The sequence below is a fragment of the Poecilia mexicana genome, unplaced genomic scaffold (assembly GCF_051168715.1).
Source record: "Poecilia mexicana isolate PSO_F unplaced genomic scaffold, ASM5116871v1 scaffold_8, whole genome shotgun sequence".
Lineage (NCBI taxonomy): Eukaryota > Metazoa > Chordata > Actinopteri > Cyprinodontiformes > Poeciliidae > Poecilia > Poecilia mexicana.
Window position 1 is genome coordinate 12,344,588 of NW_028263377.1, and position 17,889 is coordinate 12,362,476.

Here is a 17,889-nt window from a genome sequence, read left to right on the forward strand (position 1 = left end):
AAGCAATTAAACAAATAAATAAATGTGCATGTGGTCCATCATCTAGATTTATTTAAACTGTGATAAGGAGTGGATCATACACATGCAAAACTGCCCTCCCTTCAGCCTCCTATATAAAGGCCTCAGTTCAGAGCTGAGTTTAGAGGATGTTTGTTAAATCACCCATCATGTTTCGTGCTGCTTTGTTCCTGTTGCTAGCAGCTGCAGGTGAGTTTCTTCAATCTTTGAGATCTCTGTCAACCATAAGTCTCAACAAACAAGATTGTCCTCATTTTTTTTTTTTTGACTTGGTCAATTCTTCTTTCAGGAGGTGTGAAGTGTGAACAGCTGACACAACCAGCATCTGTGACTCTGCAGCCAGGTCAGCCTCTGACCATCAGCTGTCAGGTCTCTTATGATGTTACCAGCTACTGGACAGCTTGGATCAGACAGCCTGCAGGGAAAGGACTGGAGTGGATTGGAGATGCAAAAGGATCTTCTACAGGTTACAAAGATTCTCTCAGAAACAAGTTCAGCATTTCCACAGACTCCTCCAGTAACACAGTGACTCTGAAGGGACAGAATCTGCAGCCGGAAGATGCTGCTGTGTATTACTGTGCTAGACTCCACAGTGAAGCAAAACATGAACAGACCTGTACAAAAACCCATTCAGTACCTGAACACTTGAAATACTGTAAGCATCCAGAGGAGGCACCATCAGACCATAAATTATTTGCCAGCAATATATTCCATACTTATACCAGTTTTCTACGTCTGTGGTCATAGTAGCCTGGAGAGGATCCATACATGTGCAGGAAGGAATGTGAACTTCCTGAAAAAAAGTCAACCTCAACCAAAACCTTTTTGGAAGAAACCGCCAACAGTTCTTCTGTTTTATGCACTCTATTGTGGCATCAAGAGATTAGGCATAGACATTTTAAATAATCCACATGAGAAAATATTTGTCATTCATGTATAACAGGCTTAAAATCAGTAAAAGCTCAATCTGCAGATGTACATTGGGAGGACCAGATTTTCTGCATTTTTTTAGGGTCACTGGTGACCTATTTTCATTCATATCTGGACAGGATATGTAGGGCCACAGGGTGAAGGGAAAAACATGCAGTAAAAGGCCCAGGCCCAAAAATCAATCATCTTCATCTCTTCATCATGTGCTGTGCCTGCTCTACCACTGAGCCATGCGGTGCCCCTTTTTTAAGCATTGCATAAGGTAGTTCAACATGTTGGTTCAAGAAATTAGCTAAACATGTTAATATAAAACTTACATAGTTCAGAAGGAAAAAATCAAATGCTTTAAATTTATCTTTTACACATTTGTGTAGCTATTTTAAAGGCGTGTTTATTTAAAAACTGTTGTCATACAGGGTTATTTTGAATTTAGCTTTACATCCATTGACATCGATAAAGCAAACTATAGAAGAACAAATAATGTTTGGTTTTTATGGATATTAAACAATTTGAAATTAAAATTAAATTGTGTTCCTTCAATATTTTTAACTAAATCACCACATTTAAAGAAATTCTTTTAATCCTGCCAGGCTTTGGTGCTTAAATAAATGAGGACATTTTCCTAAAAACCGCAGCTGTTGCAACCGTCTCCTGTCTTTCAGTTTCCTCCTCCCCTCTCTGCTGTAAGTTTTTGTATCAGGTTTTCTCACAGTGATATTTGGGGGCACAGAGATATACACCAATACAAAAACCTCAGAGCAAAAACCTGAGTGTAATTCATAATAATGACTATAAATAAGTATAAATTACTGCTTTTCTGCCTCTGTAATATGAGGTAAGAACTCAGTGTTGCCATTTTGGTAAAATGACTGATATTTTTTTCAAATTCACATTAATTAGACTTTAATTCATAGACTATGAGTTATATTTTTGAGTCTATTTTAATTCCATCAGATAACTGATACTTAGCTTCTTTCAGAATTGTTACACAAGAAAATCTATCTAATAAGACTAGACCAATGTTAAAACACTTTTAGGTAATTATTCAGTTTTTTTTGCCATTTTTTTTGGTGCTGCAGGTTTTTGTTCAACCAGTCAATGAAGATGTAGCACTGTGATATTTAGACTACTGGGGTAATGGAACCACAGTCACGGTTCTACCAGGTAAGAGCCTTTAAAACATTATTTAAAGCTATCGTTGTTGTTCATGATAATAATATTCATGTAAAATTTTAACTTAGTCTTAACTTTTGATGCTCCTGTTAATTGACAGTCATGTTAAACGGCTTTGGTGTTATCTGAATAAATTCCATTTGTAGATTTACTATTTTAGTTTTTCAGACAAATCTTAGTAATATTATGTGTCAAACCAGATTATAAAGGACTGCACTAATGTGACAAACTGTCAGAAAAAAAATCTACCCTAACTAATCATATCGTATTTGTATTTTAATCGGATTCAAATGCAGTCTTGATATGTCAACAAAAATTAAATAATAAATGTTCATAATTTTTTGAATTATGAATGGATTATGTGACTCTTAGTGCTTTTGCAGTTAAAATTAGTTATTTATTTATTTTCAATGTCAATAAATAAACTCTTATTTAATATAGTCTCCAGTAAAATTGTTTTTGTTTTTGATTGAATGTTAAATAATCTTAAAGTTTTCATTATTATGAGTTTAAAAGCGTCCAGAGGTTGTTCCCTACTACTGGATCATTTTTCATATTTTTATTTGGGTTCTGTTATCCAGATCAACAAATGTAATCTGTTGAAAAAAATGGATTATAAAAATGTAATTTACCAGAAAATATGAGACTGAAGATTGATTTAGAATCTGAACAAAGCTGGTTCAAACTTCAGAGGAATAGGGAATATGGCAGCGATTCATCCGATATAAATGCTCTGCATTTGAAATCCAGACAGAAGAAAATACAACATGAAGGCAAAAAAAAAAAAAAAATGTGCACACAAATCTAACTTCTTCTCAACTAAATGACATTTTGACAAATGACTAAAGACACAATTTTGATTTGCAAAACAGCAGCATAGTGGCAATTTAGATGCACAAGAAGAACTAAAAATAATTTATGGTCAGGCAACTCATGATGACCAAAAGAAAAATATGGCTATAAAAATCTCTAACAATTGAGAGATTCTCTTAATTAAGGATAGATCAGAAATCTGATGGAGATAAAACCTTGACTTAAACAAAAAAGTGAAAAACAAGAGGACTATATGGAAATAAATTACTCAAATGATTGAGTCTTTTAATCCCCATAAAACATCTAAGTGATTGATTATCATTTATTGTGGATATATGCAGAATATATTTTTTGACTAACTATATAATACTCAAACAAGAAGCTAAATCGGGAACCTGATCTATCAGAGGTCTGTAAGGTCAAAGTTACATTTTGTTACATTGAGGAAGAAGCTTTAGGCAAATTAAATTTGCTTCACTGTCATATATTCTCTAATTTTATCACAATAAAATTGACATTTGATGATAAATCTGTGATGATGATGTTATTTAATTCATTGAAGAGTTTTATGCAAATATTTTTTGGTGGTGATTTTGACACATCATTACTTTTCCTTTAACACTTGTGATAAAATTAACTCTAAAAGTTTAGTCTTTATTGATTGCAAACACTGGGACACAGTGACTGATATTCTTTCTGTTCACACACTTTCGTTTAAGCAGAAAAGCTTTTTTATTATCATTTTTTCTTAACCAAACTAATATAATGGTTTGATGGAAAAGGAGCTGGCTTCATAGTTGTTTAAATGTAAAAGTCTGACACTGATTAATTTTCTACAAATCAATCCGGTAAAAACTGGAGAGGCGTCACTCGTTAATTTTTAACTCAGGACGTAGAAGATGGAGATTTCTGGATGTAAAATGGCTGCAGCCTTAACGTTTGAAATGTGACATATCTTACTTTATTTTTATACATACCCAACTGATGATGGAAACTTTCCATCGCAATAAAATACTTATTTCTCTTGGAAAGTTATACATTTAAACAACTAACTGATACTTTGGCAAAATTTCCCTTTTTTTGCAAAGTTGCTGTTGCAGAAGCATTAGATTTTTAACTTAATATTACATGTTTTAAAGGATTTGGGGGAAAAAATTATCACAGAACATTATAAGGAGCTAATTGATTGCAATATTCAACCTTTTAAAAATACTTTTTTATGACTTATTACTTTTGAATCAGCTTCTTGTTACAGTTAAAGAGTTACAGTTGTTTAAACTGTAGTTTATGCATTGACATGAAGTAGTTAGTCTTGTGCTGATGAAATGTTGTTCCAGTCATTCTTGAGGTCCTGATATGATCTGCTTTTCTTTGTTCATCTGCAGATCCAAATGCTGCCTCTGATCCTCCGTCCCTGTTCGTCCTCAGTCCCCTGCAGACTCCCGGCTACACAGTGAAGCCAGCAAACCAGTCCAGTCCAAATGTCTGTCTGGTCACAAATTTCCATTCAAAGTGGGAAAGTGTGGTTCTGAATTTGAAAAGGGGTCCAGTTGATGTGAACACGACTAATGCTGTTGTGAAGAATAACTCCTACTACTTTGCTGCATTCAGCAACGAAGCCATCTACTCCTGTGGGGTAAACGGGACCTTTGGCAACAATGAAGCTGGTACCAAATTTATAAAGTATAAAGAGTCATGATCTATTTGTTTTTAGAGACATTGAAACTTTCGGTAAATTCTTTTTATGACTTAAAATCTCTCATCAGCAATGCACCTCCCATTTTCAACTAAGCTCCAGTAGTTAATTTGCTACAAAACGTTCTTATGAGAGTGTTTACTGACTTTTTATGTGTCAGAGTTTTCATGGTGTTTGTGTGACTGATGTTCTTTCTGTCTCCAAACAGATGATGAATGTGGCAGGATTTATCCAGGTCAGTCTGATCTCTTCCTGTCTCAGTTTGGTTCCATCGCTGCTGTCAGCTGTTTGTGTTCAATCTGAACTCTGTTTCTCTGTCGTCCAGAAAAAGCCAAGCTGAACTTCTACCTGCTGCTGATGAACGGAGTCCGAGTGGTGTTCACCAAAGCTCTGGCCTTCAGCACCGTCCTCACCATCAGAGGCCTGATCTTCTGAAACTGAGGCTTCAGCTCATGAATATCAAATTGAAATCCATTTTATAAAAAAAAAAAAATATGTGTGATTAAATGGCTCTGAAATAATAAAATTGGCAAATATACACTGAAAATAACAACAACAAAAAAACACCTTTAATTTATGGTAAAATACCGGCAACTCTGGTTGCCAAATATGGATTATACCGTATTTAAAATTATGGGAACCACCGCTGCCAGTATTTTACCATAAATTAGAGATTTTTTTGTTTGGGATAGTGGAAAATAAAATGTATTAACATTTCCTTTGATTTTTTTTTTTAATTTCTAGTGTTTCTGTTAATTTTATGCAAAGTTGTTTCTTGTCTTTTATGGTTTTTCTATATTTCTGTATTTTTTGCTTTCACGAAGGATTTATATGTACAGTAGATTTAGAGTTTTTTCCTTTATGTTTAAAGAATTGGCTGTAAAAATTGAAACACACTTTAATGTATGTGAAAATGTAGTTTTACACGTAGGTTTAATAATAAACCTATAGACATGAAAATAAAGCAGAATATCTAAAAGAAACAAAACAAATATTTGTTTATTTCTGTTAACCATAAATTCAGGAATAACATGGACAACTTTGCTAAAAAAAAAAAAGAGAAAAGAATAACTTATCATTCCAGAAAAGATGGAATTTGTGATCTGTTACTTAATTATTTTTTCTTCAATTTAGTCAAATGTCCTGTATTTTTTGCGGTTAGTCTTTGTTTGACATGATAACGAAGAAATTGTTTTTGGTGTTTGTAAAAAATGAACAATATTCCTGCTTCATTCTGTTCATTTATTTGCAAGATGTACAAATAAACTTTAATGCAGCCTATTTAATAGGCTACATTACTTTATTTACTGTTACTTTATTTATCAAACATCATCTATTATTAACTTGTCATTAATTCTGTTTTTATTGTATTAATGTTTTCCTTTATCATTCAAAGCCGTTTTATCTTCCTTTTTCCACTCACATTTGAATTATTTTCTTACTGATTATGTGATAAACCACCTCCACTCTCAGCCACTTGCTCAGGTTATTTCCAGTAATCTATTGGTGAATTACTGAAATAACGAGGAGAAACAACAGTAAGAAATATACCTCATTTCTCATCTCCTTCTTAGCGCAAAAGTTTGATCGTTTAAAACCACACGTCACCAGGAAGCAGAAATACAGATGAAAATCTGAAAGAAACCAAACAGCAGCTCAGTTTCACATGGAGACGGAAAGGCTGAGGTTAACCTCAGCTCCGCTTGTTTCTTCTCTTCACACAACATGTTGAATCTTTTCACATGTTGACTTCAGTGGCAGCAGTGTTCCTTTGTAATTTGGCATTTAGACAAATATTTTTAATTTTCACGTCGGATTTTAAATCTTCTGAAATCCTCCATTCAGAGTTTTTTTTATATATATACTGCTCAAAAAAATAAAGGGAACATTTCACTTTAATTTTGTGTGTGGCTCCAAATCCAGGCCTCCATTGGTTAATAAATTTGATTTCCATTGATGATTTTTGTGTGATTTTGTTGTCAGCACATTCAACTTTGTACAGAACAAAGTATTCAGTGAGAATATTTCATTCATTCAGATTTAGGATGTGTTATTTGAGTGTTGCCTTTATTTTTTTGAGCAGTGTATATTATTATATAGGAGGTTTGTTCTTTATTCTGTCTCAGAGGTGAGTTACAAAGTTTCCGAGGAATGCTTGTTTTTTTTTGTTGTTTTTTTTTCTTCTTGGAAATCATGGACGACACAATCAAATTTAAAAACACAACAAGAGAACTTTGTAAGGAAGTTTCGATAAAAATGAATATGTGACCTGAGCAGCAGCTTTTAAAGTATATGTGTTCAGATAAAAAAAAAAAAAAAAAAAAAGATGAACAGGAATCATCTGTTTGAAGTATGATCTGACAGAAAATTAAGGTAGATCGTCCTCATGTCATGCAGATCTCAGGTAAAATCAGTTTTAAATAAGAAACTGCATTGGTTCTTCCAAAAACAATTTTAGAAATGCTGTCACCTAGTGGACAAACTTGACAAGCCACTAATGCAAGGTGAAACTTGCTACCTTGCATTAGCTGTAAAGATCAGGGGTTTTAAAGTCAGATTTATAAAATTTAAATTAATTTTCAATCCAAAGTGTTGAGTTGTCAGTTATTATTTTTGTTAAATTGTTTAACTATTTGCTGTCTTTCTTAGCAAAAATCAGAGTCTATGTTTTTACCAGTGCTCGAGAGTTATGGCTCACTTTTTAGACACTTGGATCAGGCAGTGGGTAGAATCACACATGAATGCTTAGTGACTGACAATTAGACCTTTGGTTGCCCTTTGCGTTAACCTTTTCAAAGAAACCAAAAGCTGTTAAATATGAACTTGACCCAATTTTTTGTTGATTGTAACTGTATAAGAAAAGGTACTTTCACCACTAACAGAACTATTTTGTTCAATCTAGTCTGGGAAAAAAAAGCGAGAATTCATTTTCTCAGCCAAAACTCTCTCTTTATCTCTGATTGGACAGTTAAACTTTCTTGTATCTCTTTCTATGCAAACTAAACCTCCAAGCTGTTGGCTATAAAAAAGCGAAACGAAAAAAAAAACTCCCACCAGATCATGAACATGTTGTCTGTAGCTCTGCTGCTCCTGTTGACTGCTGAGTCCTGTAAGTCTCACAGAGACAGAAACACACAGCATGTTCTCAACACCATGTTTGTTTAACACTCTGAAAAGGTAATTCTCTCTACAGGTGTGAAATGTCAGCAGCTGACCCAGCCAGCCTCTGTAACTGTGCAGCCAGGTCAACATCTGACCATCAGCTGTCAGGTCTCTTATTCTCTCAGCAGCTACTGGACAGTCTGGATCAGGCAGCCTGCTGGGAAAGGACTGGAGTGGATCGGAGGAGCAGGCGTAGGATATGCTACTTACTACAAAGAGTCACTAAAAAACAAATTCAGCATCAGTTTAGAGTCTTCCAGTAAAACAGTGACTCTGAATGGACAGAATATGCAGCCTGGAGACTCTGCTGTGTATTACTGTGCCAGAGAGACACAGTGACAAAAACCATCTGCCAACCTGAACACAAACCCCTCAAAGCCGACGCTTATAATTACTTTTGACCAGTGGAGAGACTCTAACAAAATATACATACACAAGACATCTACTTTCTTGTCTGGAAGTGACAAACTTTACATTTTCTTTTTAGGAGAGTTTTACAATAAGTTGTTTCGCTGTAAATCTTTTTTTTTTTTTTTTTTTGCCTTTAGCTCGTTAAAATTTGCTCATAATCTAAAAATAGAAATTGTCTCATAAAATGTAATTCCAATGCAGATGTCATATTTTTACAGAAATCTCTCAGAAATTTTACAGATTATCTTCGGTATTAGAGGGACATCCTTTGGTCACACATTTATTTTAAAGATAAAAGTCAAAAGTATGCCCTGCTGATATTTATGTGTCTTCCTTTGAAGTCTTTCAAAACAGTGATACATCTCTTCCATTTTGAGTTTGTCTTAATCTCATTTTGCATTTATTTATCATAATTTCTGGGTCTTTGACAGGTTCTAACATCCTTAGTGCAATCTCCCATGATAGTAAAGGAAGAAGCCCCATAATCTTCTTGATTTCAGTCAATGTAAAATGCACTGGATTGGACAACCTGCACAAAAAGGATGGCAACAACAATGTGTTGATTTGGGATTTCCTGTTTTTGAGGATCTGGTGACATGATGTTCAACAGACGTAGGATATCATTCTTCTTTTCAACTCCAATTTATCAACCTTTTATTTGTAATTCTACCTTTTTTCAGAATGAAATGAATGGATCTAAATGTGTGCTGATAAGTTATTTGTGCAAAGATAATGTAACACACACAACATGAGTCCTTCTGGAGTCTCTGCTAAAAGATACTCCAATGATACCATTCAAGTGTTCACCTCCTTTGAAGGGGAGGAGCCGATGCAAAAATCTAACTCCTTTCATTTTTCTGTATCTGTTTAAAACCTGATAAAATCGGGGACAACCACAGTGTAGACTTAGCAGAGAAATAAGTGCAACAATGATCAGACTTGAGGTTGTGACTGCTTTTGTCATCCTGGCAGTTATCTGGCCTGGTAAGAACTCAGGGCAGCTTCTTAATTGATAAATCCAACCCTATTCATGTTCAGTAGCTAATTAACTGTCTTTCTGCAGGTACTGATGGACAAACAGTGACTGAGTCTGAATCAGTGGTCAAAAGGCCTGCAGAGTCCCACAGACTGACCTGCACATATTCTGGGTTTAGTGGCACTCCTTGGTTTGCTTGGGTCAGACAGGCAGCTGGAAAAGAACTGGAGTGGGTTTCTGGTATCAGTGACAGTGGTGGCAGCACCTACTATCCTCAGTCATTGAAAGGTCGGGTCACCATCTCCAGAGACAACAGCAGAAGTCAGGTGTATCTGCAGATGAACAGCTTGTCAGCGGAGGACTCTGCTGTTTATTACTGCGCTCGATGGTCCACAGTGACACAGAAACCAGGAACTCTGTACAAAAACGATTCAGCACATGAAAGTTTTTAAGACAAACCCAACACAGAGGGAGCTACAACACCACATTTAGGTATTTGTTGAAACCAGTCTTTAATTGTTTCTTTTCTGCGTATTCAGTCGAACATGTTTAGATAATTCTGATGTTTTCTCTCTTTCTTTGCTTGGTTTTGCTACATTTCTGTTGCTATGAAAATGTCACAAACATGAATTTTGTTTAGGTCATGTTGAGACACATCTCTTAACAGACCAGAGTCAAAAAGATGTTACAACTTATAAAAGGTGAAGAATTATTACTTCTGAAAACATATTAACTCCTGCACATGCTTTTTGTTACACTTTACGACTGTGTCTTCCTTTAACATCACAAGGACATATCTTTTCTGTCCTACCAGTTTCTGTTCTTGTTCTTGGTTTTGCATAACAAGGATGCAAATGAGTGCAGTTTCAGTTTGGTTATTGCAGAGTTTCACTCAAATGTCCAACATTTTTCTTTTATCGATAAATAGCATTTATTTTTTCTGCTTTGGCTGCATTTCTTTCTTTGTCACTATTTTCTACAAATACTGATAATTACGGCTTCTATGCTGACAGTACACATTTGTATTAAAACCCTGATGTTAAAATAAAACCTCATTTAACGTTTAAGAGTAATTTGCTAACTTCAAAATTGGCAAATGAGGGTTTTTGTTGCATAATTGGTAATGGTGTATGACAGATCAAACCTAAATGAACAATCTACAAAAAATCTACAAGAAAAACTTTAATAGCGTTTCACATTAATTTATCTTGTTATAGAGTATGGAAATCAGCCATAGGTGTAGACACAAGCATAGCCTGTAGTCAGGGGAGGGTCTATGCAGTGTTTTTCTTCTAAAAGGATCCCATCAGCAGTTGTTGCATATTTTACATTGGACACAGAGCAAAAAATACAACACATTTTTCTTAAATCATACTGTCAAACTGATTTTTTCCCATAAAATGGAGAAATCAGTCATCTGCACTTTTCTTTTTGTAGTTTTTATTCACGGTGAGACCTCATATATGTATTTTTTTATTCATTCGTGCAATAATTTGTGATTTTATTAGATAATGACGAGACATTTTCTTACAGGAGTCTGGAGTCAGGTCAAACTGGAGCAGTCAGACTCTCAGGTGAAGAGACCTGGAGAGACAGTGAAGATGTCTTGTGTCATTTCTGGGTACAGCCCGACAAGCTATTATAACCACTGGATAAGACAGAGACCAGGGAGAGGACTGGAGTGGATTGGGAGGATGGACAATGGTAGAAATGCTGTCATCTATGGCAGCTCCTTCCAAAGTCGTTTCATCATGACTGAAAATGTCCCCATCAGCACCCAGTACCTGCAGATCAGCAGCCTGACAGCAGAAGATTCTGCTGTTTACTTCTGTGCTCGAGAGACACAGTGACTGAAAGCAGAGGAACAGCTGCACAAAAACATCCACAGATTAAAAACAATGTGATCACAGAGACATCTGGTTTCTGAGAACTGTCAGTGACAAATGAAAATGTAAATATATAAATACCTGGTAGATTTTTCTAATTGTCCTCACAACATTTTACTGACAATTATGTTTCACATTGATATATATATTTTTTAGGTTGTTTTTGTTGCAATCTGCTGAATTGCTTTATCTGACTAACTATGGGGAAAATTCAACAAACTGTTCTTGGGACTGACTGATAAAAACTTACCACAAGATCTACCAGTACATTAATATTTTGCTTTCCTGCATTTAATTAATAAAAGTGGCTCTGCCCGAGTTGCATTAATGCATGAAGGATATGTAGCTCAGATTTAATGTGGCTAAATAAATAGCATTAATGGATATGAAATGAGTAGACAAAAAAAAGTCAAATGGCTTCCTAAATATTTTGAAGAGAAGAGATATTTCCCATGGCAATTAAAAAAAAGAAAGAAAAAGAATAAGAAATAAATCACAAATTCTCAAGACTTTTTCACATTTAATAAATTAAAATCAACAAACAGAATTGAAATCCTGTTATTGAAACTGTAATTGGACATTTGTGAGTGATCACAACATCATCAACCTAGAGGGGCAAAAAAATAAAAACATTAATAAATCAAAAGTATCAAGACTCAATATCTCCAGAATGTGTAAAAAATGAAAAAAATGTAAGACGCTTTTACAATAAAAGGGACTGTGAGATGACTTCGGTTTCATGAGTGAATGAGTAGTATAATTAAAATTTGCTCCCAGGAGGTGTGAATTTAAAGATTTATAAAATCTAATCCTGAAAACATTACTACACTGGATGTGGGACGTGGTTCGTGTAAAAAATCCCCCCAAAAAAGACGACAGAGGATGAAATATTAACAATGAACACTTTAGAGAGGAAAGCTTTCTTTTATAATCAACACAGATTTTAAATGAAAATTGTATAGTGCAGTGGTTTACAACAAGTGAACCATGCTGTAACCAAAATGGATAAAGTCTAAAGTAGGTGTGCATTTTTTTGTTGAGTTCGAGAACAACTTCTGAAATAGGGTTCCCCAGTTTGAAATACTTTTTTAAAGCTTTGATGAAGTCTGCAAAAGACAGGACATTAAAAATAATGATGCTAAATCATGTCAGAACAACCAGCCTGTTACATGACAAGATGCAAAGTTTAAAAGGAAGTGAGGTGTCGTTATAAGTCAGAGGAGCAAAGAACATCCATCAGTTCAGATTCAGCATCAGCCATGTTCTCTCTGTCGCTCATACTGCTGCTCCTGACAACTGGATCATGTGAGGAGCTTTATACAGATTCAAACTATTAATTATTACATCTGAAACGATAACAGTATCAATGACTCACTGTGTTAATGATGAACTTTGTTCCTACAGGTGTGTACTGCATTGATCTGATCCAGCCAGATTCTAAAGTTGTCCAGCCTGGACAGTCACTGACCATCACCTGTCGGCCTTCTGGTTATTCTATGACTGATGATGACTATGCGACAGGATGGATCAGACATCGTGAAGGAAAACCAATGGAATGGATTTTTCACATGTGGGGTGGTGGAGGCTTAACCAAGAATGATGCCCTGAAGAACAAGTTCAGCTACAGCAGAGACACTTCTGCTGGAACAGTAACAATAACAGGACAGAATCTGCAACCTGAAGACGCAGCTGTTTATTACTGTGTGAGAAGACGCACTGTGGTACAAACCACAGGTAACCCTATGCAAAAACTCAGCAGCAAGCAGATACACTCACACATAAGCTTCACATGTGAACATGTCCAATGATTATGAATTTGTGCACTGCAGCTGCCAGTTTGGATGAGATTTCAGTCAAATTTATGTAGCTAACTTTGAGAGAAAAAACAAATATGTAATATTTTGTAGAAATGCCCTTAATGCACAATTATCCAACTGCTTTACAGATTTTATATAATATACTTTCCATAAGTGAATTGTGAAATATCAATATTGATGTTTTTTTATAGCAGAATGATCAATATTGATGCGGCATCTCATCTTTATCTTCATCTTCACTATCATTTTTTAATCTCTACCTAAAAGTCACATCAGCTGAAGTTCTGCACAATCTCTTCTCTTTAAGAGCTGATGCATCCAGTTCTACTTCACACCACCCTGGACATTTTAGCTAACCTGGTGTCAATAGCAGGTTAGCTGCTCAGAGCATAAGTCTGAGTTTGACTTATGCTCAAAAGCCACAGTAGAAAAAAATAAACATAAAAAAAAAATGAAAAAAGTTTGCGAAAAAGGGTAAAAGATTCCAATCCAACTTTATTTATAAAGCACTTTTAAATGACCACAGTGGACCAAAGTGTTATGTAGAAAATAAAAAATTAAAATACAAGAATAGATAAAAAAAAATTAAAGCAAAACATTGAAACATTTTGACAAACACTTTCACTCATTTTCATCTTTACCTTGCTCATTTTGTATTCACCGAGACAAAATAAAATATTGTGTCACACAGATCTTTTCAAAACTATGATTTTAAATAATGACAACATTAAAACCTGTAAGCTGTTACAAAACAATATACTTCAGTCAAAAGAAATCCTAAAGTAAATTTTAGGAATAATGTGTGGTATGTGGTGCTTCATTAGATTTCAGAGAAATGTTTTATCTTTATAAAGTTAAACTGAAAAGTGTGGAGAACTCCTAATGCAAAGATTGAAGATTGTTATGCTAAAACATAATGCTACGTTTAGACAAGAATGGGTTGTTTTGAAATCAAATGTAGACATCATTTGTTCTTGATCCAAGTTTTTTTAGTTAAAGGTCAATTCTTCTATTGGTTCCTGTTAAAACAACACTCTTTCACATGCAAACCTTTCCTCCTCCCATCTGCTATAAAATGTCACAGTATGAAGGTTTGTTAACAGGATGTTTGCTTCATCAGCCAGCATGTTTTGTGCTCCTCTGTTCCTGCTCCTTGCAGCTGCAGGTGAGTTTCATAAACTTTAACCAGTTATTAAGTTATTGAAAGAATAATCCTGAATTATTCTGACATTTATTTCACAGGCTTGAGGTGTGAACAGCTGACACAACCAGCCTCTGTTACTGTGCAACCAGGTCAAAGCCTGACCATCAGCTGTCAGGTCTCTTATTCTGTTAGAAGCTACTGGACAGCTTGGATCAGACAACCTGCAGGCAAATCACTGGAGTGGATTGGAGAAGCATATAGATCTTCTAGAAACTACAAAGGTTCACTCAAAAACAAGTTCAGCATTTCCACTGATTCTTCCAGCAACAGAGTGACTCTGAATGGACAGAATATTCAGCCTGAAGACTCTGCTGTGTATTACTGTGCCAGAGCCTCACAGTGAGACAAAGTGACAGAACTCCTGAACAAAACCCCCTCAAAGTCTGAACATACGTAGTACTTGTCAGCCACCAAAGGTGGAGCCAATAAACCACAAATTATCTGAAACATTTATTTTGTTAACAGGATTTTTTTTTTAGCAAAAACAGTGAAAAAAATAAAAATAAAACAAATAATAAAAAGCTATTACCATTGTTTGCATTGACACACTTAGTTTTCCCCTTGGAGAAATCTATGACTATATGATTCAGTCGTCTTTTCTTAGTTTTGGGTCTGTAACTATAGTAACAGTCACCTCTACGGTAAACAGTTCTGGACACAAGAATGTTAACATGATAAATGACTAAGTTTACATCATATTTACATTTTCCAGATTTGAAATAAAATATGACAAATAAACAGTGTGATGAGTAATTTGTTTTTACTATTTAAATTATTTTTCTGATGGCTAACCACTTTGTTTTTTGGAGTTCCTTTGGGTCAGTCCCTTACCTTCTTCATATTGAATATAAAATTGCAAATGTCTTATTTTCATATTGTGGATAATAGATTAAGTCCATTAGAACAAAGTTGCACCTCTATACATAGCTGATTATTGGAAAATGTAGTTTCATTTCATTTGTATTTTCATTTGTTCTTCTGCATTTTAATTTATTATTGTAAGACATGCTAAAATAAAACCAAAGATAATATCTCTGAAAACTCAGTTTTAGATTCAGCTCCTTGGTAACAAGCATTTGTGAGGAGAGATTAATCTGGAAATCTCAGAGAGAACATTGGGAATTTAAATAAGGTTTTAAACAGCTAAAAGAAAAGAGGGTATTCAAAGTCTTGATGAATCTAGATACACTTTGGCTAGTGAATAAAATATAAAAACATTAATCCTAGATAAAGTCGGCACAATCAACTAGACTCTCAACAATATGCAAATTCAGCTTGTATAAAAGGAAGTGAAGACGCTGCGTTACTGAGAGGAACGAAGAGCTTCCAGCCATTCAGCTTCAGCATCAACCATGTTCTCTCTATCTCTGATGCTGCTGCTGACAGCTGGATCCTGTGAGCACCTTTTTATAGAAAACATATAATTACATCTGATACAATGACATTTACTGTGTGTTAATGATTATGTTTGTTTCTACAGGTGTGTACTGCATTGATCTGATCCAGCAGGACTCTAAAGTTGTGCAGCCTGGACAGTCACTGACCATCACCTGTCGGCCCTCTGGTTATTCTGTGACTGATAATAACTATGCGACAGGATGGATCAGACATCGTGAAGGAAAACCAATGGAATGGATTTTTGATATGTGGGGTGGTGGGACCTTTTACAAGAATGAGGCCCTTGAGAACAAGTTCAGCTACAGCAAAGACTCTTCTGCTGGAACAATAACAATAACAGGACAGAATCTGCAGCCTGAAGACGCAGCTGTTTATTACTGTGTGAGTCGGCGCACTGTGATGCAAAGCACATGCAAGACTGTGCAAAAACTCAGCAGGCAGCAGTCAGACATGGCCTTCATAAACACCCAGCCACACTGAGTGCAGCACAGCCCTCTGCTGACTTTAACAATGCATGTTTGCTGAATTATAGAGTCCCTCCAGAAATGTTTTTTTCTATCACAATCTCTGTTTTTACATTAGAATTATTTGAAACGTAAATTGCAAAAATCTTGAATATCAGGTGTTAAAACCAATCAGTCTACCGATTAAACATTTGGAAAAACAGAGTTGCAAGGAAATCTAGATTCCTGGGGAGCTTCATAGTTTAGTAGCTCTTTGTTTCATGTGTTCCTCACCTTCTCTTCCTGTTACTGTGTGGTAACATTCAATAAAGGCCACTAGCAACAAAAAATGATGGATCCCTGGATTCAATATATCCTATATATCCTTAGCTGGCTTGAAAATCATTTAAACTGAACTGCTTAAGGCAGTGAAAAGGCACAAAGATTATTTAAATAGAGCTGTTTCTAAAAAAAACAATTATTTGAAGGCTAATCACTTCAGTAAATGCCGTTGAAGAAGGAGCAGGGAAAAGTCAAGTTAAAGTTTCCCTCGAGAAGTAGAAAGTAGACAAATATTTGAACGGCACAAACTATTTTTATCACCAGGTAAAAGTTTAACACATTTTAATGTAATTTATTTTAAAAAAATATCTCTGTACAGCAATGTGTATGACCATTGCTTTTAATATTTGCTATGGGACACTTTGATAAAGGATAAAACAAAATGCAAACAGTTAAAATCTTTGAAAATCGTATAGTTTCACCATCTGCATCTTCAGCTCCTATCTGACAGATTTAAATGGCCTTCAGAGAAAAAATATGATCATCTCGGTCAGAACTTTGGAAAATAATGTTTTTTTATCGCTGGACGAATAGAAGGTCTTCAATGTCTTGATATGTCCTGATGCAGATTGTTTTTTGAAGAAATATCAAAACACTGATCATAAACAAAGTCAGTACAAACAATCATGCCCTCAACAATATGCAAATTTAGCTTGTATAAAAGGAAGTGAAGATGCTGCGTTACTGAGAGGAACAAAGAGCTTCCAGCCATTCAGCTTCAGCATCAACCATGTTCTCTCTATCTCTGATGCTGCTGCTGACAGCTGGATCCTGTGAGCACCTTTTTATAGAAAACTTATAATTACATCTGATATAATGACAGCTTCAATGATCCACTGCCTTGACGTTTATCTTTGTTTCTACAGGTGTGTACTGCATTGATCTGATACAGCCAGACTCTGAAGTTGTGCAGCCTGGACAGTCACTGACCATCATCTGTCGGCCCTCTGGTTATTCTGTGACTGATGATGACTATGCAACAGGTTGGATCAGACATCGTGAAGGAAGGTCGATGGATTGGATCTCTCATCAGTGGGGTGGTGGTGCTTTGAGGCAAAACAATGCTTTAAAGAACAAGTTCAGCTACAGCAGAGACATTTCTGCTGGAACAGTAACAATAACAGGACAGAATCTGCAGCCTGAAGACGCAGCTGTTTATTACTGTGTGAGAAGAGACACAGTGGTACAAACCACATGGAAGCCTGAACAAAATCTTAGCAGGCATGACAGGCTCAGACATGAGCTTTAGATCAACCTGACCTGACTGACTTTAGAGCAATCCTGTCCTGACTTTAACAACGCATGTTTGATAAATTATTAACGAGCTCTGAAATTTTACTTGAAAACTTTAAATTATTCAGTTTTCAGTGAGCATAGTTTAAATTTGATAACCAATCCATGTAGAGTGAAGATGTGTGGCAGATTTTCCAACTTTTTTAAAGGTTTTAATCTGATGAGTCATGTTAGATGGAGTTTATTACATTACATATATACCCACCTGCTTCTCTATATCATAATTATATGAAGCTAAGTTAACAGGAATTTATTTTTATGAACATATTTTTTTTTTTTTACGCCAGCTCTTAACATCTTTAAGTGGGTTTCAGCAAAATTATTTAT

The 17,889-nt window shown here is 35.3% G+C and overlaps 1 protein-coding gene across 1 annotated transcript; it reads left to right on the forward strand.

Annotated features, from left to right (window-relative positions):
* The first annotated feature begins 167 nt into the window (after positions 1-167).
* Positions 168-6,244, forward strand: LOC106934344 (uncharacterized). The gene is made up of 5 exons (XM_088007880.1): positions 168-207; positions 308-634; positions 4,320-4,601; positions 4,839-4,865; positions 4,956-6,244. Exons 1-5 carry the CDS (start codon positions 168-170, stop codon positions 5,063-5,065), a joined length of 786 nt encoding a protein of 261 aa, XP_087864006.1. The 3' UTR covers positions 5,066-6,244.
* The last annotated feature ends 11,645 nt before the right edge of the window (positions 6,245-17,889 follow it).

Bases quoted from the DNA above. Each gene is read 5' to 3' on its own strand.
- LOC106934344 (XM_088007880.1), top strand. From the start codon at position 168: ATGTTTCGTGCTGCTTTGTTCCTGTTGCTAGCAGCTGCAG. The intron at 635-4,319 runs GTACAAAAACCC...GTTCATCTGCAG, and splicing joins AGCAAAACATGAACAGACCT to ATCCAAATGCTGCCTCTGAT. The intron at 4,602-4,838 runs GTACCAAATTTA...GTCTCCAAACAG, and splicing joins CTTTGGCAACAATGAAGCTG to ATGATGAATGTGGCAGGATT.